The following is a 10,223-nucleotide window of genomic DNA, read 5'->3' as shown; positions in this document are numbered from 1 at the left end:
GGAGCACAGGCCCTGTCTTCATGTCATTCCTTCTTTGCCGACTCCATCCACACCTTTGGGGACCCCTGGACCTGCTGGGGCTGGACCCCAGCAATCCCTGTGGGCAGTCAGACATCCCCTGAGGGGTCCGAGATTGCAAGAGGGGGTAGGGCAGGCTGAGGGGACCCTCCACCTCCGTGCACAAATTTCGTGCACCAGGCCTCTAGTATTGTAATAACTATGCATGGTGTCAAGTGGGTACTAGACTTATCTGGGAGATCACTTTGTAAGACATATAAATGTATAACCACTATGCTGTACATCTGACACTAATATTGAGTATCAACTGTCGTTATAAAATAAAAGTAAACATACACATATGTGTAAAAACTATTTGAATATCCTCAAAAACATTTTAGAATTTTATATATCTTACAGTTTAGAAATGTAGGTTTAGGAGAAATGTGGATTCAACTAATACAACCTTTAGAGTTGATTAAATAAATATAATCTCACATGCTATCTAGACATGAGGATAAACTGCCACTGACAGAACCTAAATCTATATCATCAATTAGAATATTATTTAAAATAGTTGCTTGTGCACCACTACAGAATCCATTTCTCTTTCTCTCGTCACCCCCTTTTTCTTCACTCAATTTCTGAGGGTAAATCCCAAGCATCTGTTTTGGGATGGAGACTGGGAGAGCCAAGCATGATAGAAAATAGAAAAAACACTTAAGATTGTGATGCCTAACCTTAAAGGAAGTTGAATTTAGATACATAAAATGGAGTCCATCACCATATAATAACATTTCTAACAACAGGATTTGCCTTAAATCAGATGCTTAAAACAGAAAAAGAAACTTGAAAATTATCCAGCAGAGGAGTAAATTATGGGTTAATGGCACTTAGCCTACCTTAAAAAGAAGTTACCTAGTCATTTAATTACCACCTAGGTTGAGTTTTTTGTATTGGTAACAACACAAAGTAATTTTAACTTAAATTTAGGTCCCTAACTATAGCTTGAAACGCCTTCACACCATGATATAAAACTGGACAAAAGGACATTGTGTGTGCACAGAGAAGACTGGTTGAAAGTTAGTTTTTCTAGAAAACTGGCCCATATATTTTGCAAAGCTAGACAAACTGTATGAACAAGTTAATGTATTACTTCAAGCTCTAAATAATCAATAAAATGTTCACAAATAATTTTCTCTAATAGCTATTTAATTTCTAATAAAATATAATTAAGAAAAAATATTAAACTATAATTTAGCCAAAAAAAGGCAGCTAAAAACTCCTAATTCATTTTTTTAATATATTTTTATTGATTTCAGAGAGGAAAGAAGGACAGACTGAAACATCAATGAGAGAGAATCACTGATTGGCTGCCTCCTGAATACACCCTCCTGGGGATCAAGCCTGAAAACCAGGCATGTGACCTGACCTCCTGATTCATAGGTTAATGCTCAACCACTGAAGCACACCAGTCGGGTGCCCCTAATTCTTGATAGGCATAAAAATTATTCTGACAATCTAAAGGACATCAAAATGACCCTGGTAATTACTGCAATGATTTATTATTTTTATAAGTATGTGTTGTGGATTTCCAAAAATGGATCAGAAGGATCTTTAGATTGCAGTCGTAATATTTTTTAAACTGATATATAACTGCCTGGATATATAAAAAGTTTGTTAGTAAAAAGAAATTATATACCTTTAATATAATGATTCTTTTATTTCAAAAAACTGTTAACACTTAGCATCCTAAAATTGATGCAATCCTTTAAAAAATTTTTATTGATTTTTAGAGAGAGGAAGGGAGAAAGAAACATTGTTTTGTTGTTTCGCTTAATTATGCATTCACTGAGTCTTATATGTGCTCTGACCAGGGATCAAACCCGCAACCTTGGCATATCGTGACAATGCTCTAACCAACTGAGCTACCTGGCCAGAGCTTAAACTGATACTATCTTATGAGAGAGAAAGTAAGGTAAACATGAAAAAGATTAAGTACATGAATGCATCTCTATTGATAATAAAACCACTTAAGAGTTGGAATTTAAACTCAATCACTTCAATCATGAAATACAAAGATAAGACCACCCCATGTTTTTCCTAACATAAGGTACATGACCGGGAAGTTATTATTAAAGCAATATCTTTTGTTCATTAGATCCCACATAAAAATGGGTTATTTCACTTAGCATAATACTCTCCAAGTCCATCCATGGTGTTGCAAAAGGTAAGATTTCCTTCTTATTACTACTGTGTAGTATTCCATTGTGTAAATGTACCACAGCTTTATACCCACTCATCTAACTCAGCGATTTTCAACTTTTTTCATCTCATGGCTCACATAAACTATCATAATAGGTATAATTTTGATTCATTTACACTGGATGGCTATTCTTTTTTGTTTTTTAATCTGGCAATCTAAGGGAAAAGAAGTAAGTGCCCCTAACTAAATAGTCAGGTGTTGCATGTTTTAAAAATTCTTTGGCACACCTGTGTGCTGTGGCACACTGTTGAAAATCACTGATCTGATGGGCACAGCATGTGGGCTGCATCCAAATCTTGGCTACTGTAAATAATACTGCAATGAACATAGGGATGCATATACTTTCTTTTGAATTAGTGTTTCAGTTTTCTTCAGATATATACCCAGAAGTGGAATCACTGGGTCATAAGGCAGGCAGTTCTATCTTTAATTTTTTGAGGTAATCTTTAATGTTTTGAAAGTTAGTATTTTCAATAGGCAGGGCAGAGGGAGTGGCAAGGAAGTCTTTTTTTCTTGTGAATTTTCATTTTCATAATTTCACACTTCTAAAAAGTAGCAAAAAATAATACACAGAGTTCCTTTGCCAAACTTCCCCAACTGCTGTTATTGCTTTTGCTACCACTAAGACCCAACATTTATTCAGGTTAGTTATTTGCCAGGCACTGTAATTAATACACAGATTATCTCATCTGATTCACATAATGCTCTAACGTGAAGATTAACATCTTCATTTTTGAGAAAACTAAAAGACCAAAAAGGTTAAGCTGCAGGTCACAGCTAGCAAATGGAAGAGGAGGGATTTGAACCAAAGGCTATCTGATCCCAAAGTTTGTGTTCTCACCCACTAAGCCAGTGGTTCTGAACCTTCCTAATGCCGTGACCTTTTAATACAGTTCCTCATGTTGTGGTGACCCCCAACCATATTATTTTCGTTGCTACTTCATAACTGTAATTCTGCTACTGTTATGAATCTTAATGTAAATATCTGATATGCAGGATGTATTTAGGCGACCCCTGTGGAAGGGTCGTTTGACCCGCAAAGGGGTCACGACCCACAGGTTGAGAACCGCTGCATCTTGCCCAATTTTAGCACTTAATCATTTATTGCTTTAACCTAGTATCTTATTCCAAGTATAGGTCTTGCATCCAAAAAGAAATTTTAAATAATAAGGATTTCACTTAAGCAAAAAAAACATCCTATTTAACACTTTTCTTATTCTTACTCCAAGTTAAGACATTTCCTCTTAGTAAGAAACAGTTCCTTCTGAAACTAATGAAAAGCTTGTGACCTGTTTTAGGCAAATCTTCATCGATGCATCATTTCTAAGTTTTTTCCCCCCTTTCTTTGAAGCTACTGCTTGCTTTAATCCACATGTAAAGATAGGACTTTATGCTTATTAGGTACACCTACTGATAGGCTTAGTAAAGCACAGAAGATAAACATGCCATTTTACATTTAATAACATTTTCTAGTTTTAAAACATACATAAGTATAAATTTATTTCCTTACATTGAAAATAAAATATGAAAATAAATCTGTAAGAAAATCAATGCAATAGTCTGCTTACCTTGCGAGCAAAATCCCCCTTCCCTTTACTGTAGGCTTTATTCTCAAGGAAGTCATACACATAGTGAGCCAAAACTGGGGATGCTCTCATCATCTCAGGAGTTAACAGTAACTAACAGAAAAAAAGGGTAAAAATTTTAATTTTACTTTTAAAAAACAATTAGGCAGTTAAAGTCATCAATAATTCTATGATTATTAACATTAGGATATATACTATTCTCTCCATCTGCTATTTTGACTTTCAGTGCATCTAATATGAAAGTTGACCAAATATATTTACTATTCCATTTTCAGGTTTTACAGATAACCCTAAAATCCACATTAGTAAATTATTATGTTATTCACATACTAAGTTCAAATTTAACATTAATAGAAAGTACATTAAAAAATCCAGGCAAAAACTTTTAAATGTTACCAAAAAAATACTGTTTTCACCAACAATATTTCATGATATAACCTATCACTCTAGCTTAATTCCTTCAATGAAACACGTTTTGACATACTAAGTTCATTAGCTATATTAAAATGAAAATCTATGGGCAAAAATGAACATAAACTTACCTGCAAATATGCATTAAGATCCTTTTTTCTCTTTTCTAAAAAATCCCTATCCATATTATTAAAAGTCTTTTTCCCAGGAAGCTTCAATATACTTGACAGATTTTCAAACTGGAAGATAAAATACATTCAATAATCTTAATTTTTTAATAAAAGAGAAAAGCATTTTCCTAGTAACAATTTCTCTACATATTAAAAGCATCTTGAAACAGATCATTTTGCAATGTATTAAGCAAAAATCAGAAAATAGAAAATTATTTTCCAAATATGTCCAAATCATAGTTCTTTTTAAAATTTATTTTAGTTTTCTCATCACCATTTATCCCCTCTATTCCTTCGTCCACTTCTACCCATCCCCTATCACCCTCACAACCATCACACTGTTGTTGTCCATGAGTTCCCTCTTTTTTTCTTTTTTGCACAATCCCTCCACTCTCCCATCCCACCCCCATTCTCCCAGAGCTGTCTGCCTGGTCTCTAGTATGAGTCTGTCTCCATTTTGCTTGGAAATTTCTTAAATTCCACATATGAGTGAAATCATATGGTACTTGTCTTTCTCTGACTGGCTTATTTCACTTAGCATAATGTCCTCCAGGTCCATCCACACTGTTGCAAAGGCAAACCACAGTTCTAATGTTATATATTATAAAGTAATTTCAATAAAGAATGACAAATATGGACACCTGATGAAGATGGGCAATTTTCACATGGGGTGTCATTTTAATACTTTCTCTAATTTTGAAATTGTTCAAATTTTTATAATAAAAAGTTTTAAAAATATTATCTATAATAATCTTTTGACTTGTAAATAAAGTATTAGCAAATAAGTTTTTAGTGATCAAAGTTATGTGTTTCTGGCTTGTTAAAAAATCTTATAAAGAAATATTTTTATATTGATGACTTCAAATAAATTAATTCTTGTAATGGCTAATTATTAAGAGGAGAAAAGGAAATTTTTAAATATAGCTTACAGCTGTATTACAATTCTGTAATGGAGTGCTACACTGATACTTTCCCTCCAACCACATGAAAAGTAAAGTGCTAGACTATTGAACACTTGGGTGCACCTTCAAAGCCCCAGCTACGCAGTACGCTGCTGTGCCTCACTGAAGCAGTTTTAACCACACTAGCTACTAACAAACATTTTAAGATGGAAGTCATTTATCTAGTGATTGTACCTGGCCAACAGCCTAGCACCTGAAACTTCAAGCAGCCTCATTGCTTTTCCCATGTGATACATATTCTGAAGTGAAACCATTTTCTAAAACCAGTCTATGTTCAAAAACTCATTCATTTCTGGAGCAGAGATTAAAGAGAAGAGGAATGAAAAGGTATAGGATAATTTTCATCCACAAACTGGAAGACTCTGATAAATTATTAAATGGAATAGCAAATCAGATGGTTGCTTGGAGCTATTATGTGAACAAGTTGATTGTATGTTACACATGAAAGTGAAAAGCAGTTATTTTACTCCAGGCAAGGTAGGGGGGGAAATGGAAAGGCAATTTACAGGGGAGAAGTTATGCTGTAGTAATATTCATAAATTTGGCGATTCACAAAACTATTAGAATATGTCCTTCTTGGATATCAAATGGCCAATGGATTAAATTTTTTAATCACACCTAATAGATGTAAATTAAAATTTTCAAGGAGTCCTAAAATATTTCATTTCCTGGAATATTACCTACATTATCTTAAACTATGGACTCAATTTTACAGAACGCAGTTTACTCTAGCATTACCAATATGGTATGGACTGAATTGTAGTTCCCCAACATGAAGCCCTAACCTCCAGTGGGTAAGAATGTGACTGTGTGAAGAAAGAGCCTTTAGAGAGGTGATAAAATTAAAACAAGTTATTAGGGCGGGTCCTTATCTAATCTGGCTGTTGTGCTTCTAAGAGGATGAAATCTGGACCTACAAAATGCACCAGGAATGAGAGCCCACAAAGAAGAGGCCATGTGAGGACACAATGAGAAGGGCAGTCACTGAAAGCCAAAAAGAGGCGCCTCAGGGATAAATAAGCCCAAAACTGAGATCTGGCCTTCCATGAGAAAATAAGTGTCTGGTGTTTAAGCCACCCATATTGTAGTATTTCATTAGGATGAAATACACCACGGGAATATCACAGTATCCAAGAAAACAATTTATTTCAGAAACTTTAAAATATTAAACATTAATAAAAAGAAGAAAATAAATGTTACAATAACAGTTATTTTCTCAAAGTCTAAATTATCAAACTCCTTTTAAAATTATCTGTCTGGAACAGAGGCACTGATGATTAATAGCTTTTTAAAGTATTATTATTATAAAAGGAAAAAATGGGAAAATTTTATACTTCATATTAACTTATTATAAACTTGGTATTTGAAAAACTATAAGTACAAGGTAGACCATTCCTGAAAAGTAATATATTCTATGCCAAAAATTCATAAAATATTTTTAAAGGCATGTAAAAGAAATTGGAAATTTACCTAAAGAACTCACAATAATAATAAAAAGTATTAAAATGCTCACAAAAAACTCAAACACTATATGTAAATCATAGACATTCCAAAATCAAATATTTTATTTTTCTACATCGAATATGTCAGGTTTAGATTCCAGACACATCACCGGAAAATTTAAAAAACATTCTTGCAATTTTATATCAGGATTCAAAATGTGTTTATATCCAGGCACAAAAATACATTCACTCAGTTACTTTAATGCACACTTAATATCTTTTAAATCACTACTTTTATCTGTACTTAGTTACAGTTCACCCAATGAAAAAGACATGCATAGTATCTACTGGAATATAAACTCCTAGAGGCAAGGACCTGTCTTGTTCACAATTATATCTGCAGCATTGACAACTGTGCCAGGCATATAAGAAAAGCTCAAAAAATATTTGTTAAATGAATGGGGAGTTCAGCCCATTTCTAAAATAATATGACATTTAACATTTCAATTATTTCCTTTTATTTTTATACATCTTTATTCATAAAGATGTACTCAACATGAACAGAAAAAGTAAACATGTCCTAAGTTATTAATTTCATCTAAATATAATTCAAAATAGTCTTTTTAATATGGGCTTCTGGAGTCAACACTAACCTGTTTTTAATCATTTTTAAGTTATTAGTAATTTATCTCACTCTCATTAAAAAAGTATTTTAATGAGATTACCAATGCCAACCATTTTCCCTCTACTCTCTTAAATGAAAAAGGCATTTTCTGATTACTAAACTAGTACAATGTCATTTCAAAGCTTTAGTCCACCCAATCAAAATGTCACCATTAATTAGTATAATTTGTATTGGCTTAATACCAGTTGTATATTTATAAGCCTTGAATGAAATCAAAGACTCTCAAGAGTTAAAATAAATTTCATAGATCACCTACTCCATTCATCTGGTGATAGTTTATTTTCTTCTAAATTAAGGATAAGAAAAAAATATTTAATATAAAGTAGAACAGAAATAATTTATGTTTGTTATCTTTAAGAGTCCTTATATTTCTATAAAACAAGAGGGTTGTATTTAATACAAATTTGGTTAATGTTAAATTTAATTTAGGTTATGGTTCTTAAAATAATGTAATGGATCAATGATTTAACTGTTAAACTATTAAAATAAGGATGTCATCTAAAATGATTATAGCTGCCCTAGCCGGTTTGGCTCGGTGGATAGAGCGTCAGCCTGCGGACTGAAGGGTCCCAGGTTCGATTCTGATTAAGGGCATGTACCTTGGTTGCAGGCACATCCCCAGTAGGGGGTGTGCAGGAGGCAGCTGATCAACGTTTCTCTCTCATCTATGTTTCTAACTCTCTATCTCTCTCCCTTCCTCTCTGTAAAAAATCAATAAAGCATATTTTTAAAAAAACCAAGATTAAAGGGGTGTGAAAAGCGATTTAAAAAAAAATAAAATAAAATGACTATAGCTCTGAAAATTAAAAAAATATTCTATAGTGATCTCCTTCCTTACTTTAAACCAAGCCCAAATACACACACACACACACACACACACGACTCAAAATGAGAAATATACACTCATTTTAATTTCCCAAGGTATACCATGAATATTCTGTCTAGTCCACAGTGGTTATGATTAAAGTCTGATTTATTGGTTAAATGTTCAAAATCATTCTAACATTTATACTGATTATACACAAATTCTTACTTTGTTTTCTTTCATTGGCTTTGGTCAATACCGTAACATCCTCAGAACTATTTAGAATTAAACACTGACTCAGGAAACAATTTAAAGCACACACTTTAAAACCTCATTACCTGTTCAGTGATTCTCATGTGGAAGTCATGGAAGTCACTGTAACGACGATAGGTTTTCCACATCTCCTCACTGTTTAGATTGCGTCGGTGCACAGTGATGGCATACAATGCATATGTCTTGCCATGATCATTACAAACGCCTGCCACAGCATATGGGTCATAGTCAGCATATACTAGTCATTTAAAACAAAATGAAGAGGAACAAAAGACACAAAAAAAAGGAGGAAGATGAAGAACAAAAACAAAAAGGACAACATGAAATGAAGAATTTGAAATGACAGACTGAGACAAAAGGATGTCACCAGGGGATAAAATAGAATCCCATCATCTGTACTCGCACCCATAAGGTATTATATATGACTAGAGGCCTGGTGCACGATATCTGTGCACGGGTGGGGTCCCTAGGCCTGGCTGGTGATCAGGGCCTATCGGGGCCATCTCTCCCAGTCCGATCGGGGCTGGGCCAGCCGGGGCCTGCTGGCTGTTGGACAGGGCCTGGGGGCCTACCAGCTGCTGGATGGGGCCTGGAGGCCTGCCAGACAGGGCCTGCCACTTGGAACCTGCGGGATGGGGTGAGGGACTGTGGGAGGTTGGCTGTGGAAGCATACTGACCACCAGGGCACAGCTCCAGCATTGAGTGTCTGCCCCCTGGTGGTCAGTGTGCATCATAGCAACTGGTTGATTGGTCGTTCCAGTCATAATGGTCACTTAAGGCTTTTATATATATATAGATGGCTACACAGCAAAGCAAGCTACAAGTTTATGATGACATGACCAACCATGACCAACCACACAGTAATGTCTACTTTGAACAATCTCCCCAAGGACTTCTACCTATATTATAGTTAGGATACCACAATACAACTTCACAGCATAGCATTAGAGCCTGAAATTTAATAGAGGAAAAATAACAGAAACAAAATAATAACCTTTTGTACTAGCCTTCACTATTTAGTTATATTTCAATTAAAATCTCAGCTAAACAGAAAGCAAAAGCAATGGAATAAGACTTATCTGCTATTTTGGCAACTCATTTCTAATCAACAATTCACAAGTGTACTTATTTTGGAGACTTTTTAAAGGCATTTTACTACTAATTTCCAACAAACTATCCAAGTCCAGCAGTCTTTAAAATCAAAACCTGTTCACATTTTGTACTAATCTTATGAAAAGAGATGCCCTTTCAATCCTTTTCTTTGTATTTCCTAGTTTCCACTTTCTTATTTCTCTGCATTGTATGCTCTTCTAGATTATTTCTTGAGGTCTCCAAAAAGTTTACTGAGTCTCTCCTCATCTGTATTTAGTCTTAGTCCATCCATTGACCTTAATTCCAATCACTATATTTTAATTTCTATAATTTACTTCGTTCTTATTTCATCATGTTGTATTCTTATCTCTACGAATATTTTATACATACTCTCAGGCTAGGAGATGCTGTGGCACACAATCACTTGAGGATAGATGAATCTAGACTTACCTATGTTGGGATATAAAATATAATTTGACAAAATATAAAACTGGAGAAAGGCTGGTTATGTTGCTCTCGGGAGCTTAAACTGTA

General features: G+C 34.3%; 1 protein-coding gene across 8 annotated transcripts in view; it reads right to left on the bottom strand.

Annotated features, from left to right (window-relative positions):
- SNX13 (sorting nexin 13) overlaps nucleotides 1-10,223 on the bottom strand; it is an 87,310-nt gene that overhangs the window by 14,066 nt on the left and 63,021 nt on the right. For 7 of the 8 annotated variants that reach the window (XM_015558170.1, XM_015558169.1, XM_015558172.1 and 4 more), the window contains 3 exons: nucleotides 8,663-8,835; nucleotides 4,392-4,499; nucleotides 3,832-3,942 (listed from right to left, as the gene is read on the bottom strand). In XM_015558170.1, coding sequence (XP_015413656.1) covers nucleotides 3,832-3,942; nucleotides 4,392-4,499; nucleotides 8,663-8,835 — 392 coding nt within the window. The remainder of the gene's footprint in view (nucleotides 1-3,831; nucleotides 3,943-4,391; nucleotides 4,500-8,662; nucleotides 8,836-10,223) is intronic. The other variant, XM_015558171.1, reaches the window with a different exon arrangement.

Source organism: Myotis davidii, unplaced genomic scaffold, assembly GCF_000327345.1.
Source record: "Myotis davidii unplaced genomic scaffold, ASM32734v1 scaffold168, whole genome shotgun sequence".
NCBI classification, from domain to species: domain Eukaryota; kingdom Metazoa; phylum Chordata; class Mammalia; order Chiroptera; family Vespertilionidae; genus Myotis; species Myotis davidii.
Note: the sequence above shows the minus strand (reverse complement) of the source record. Positions and strands in the feature narration are given on the sequence as shown.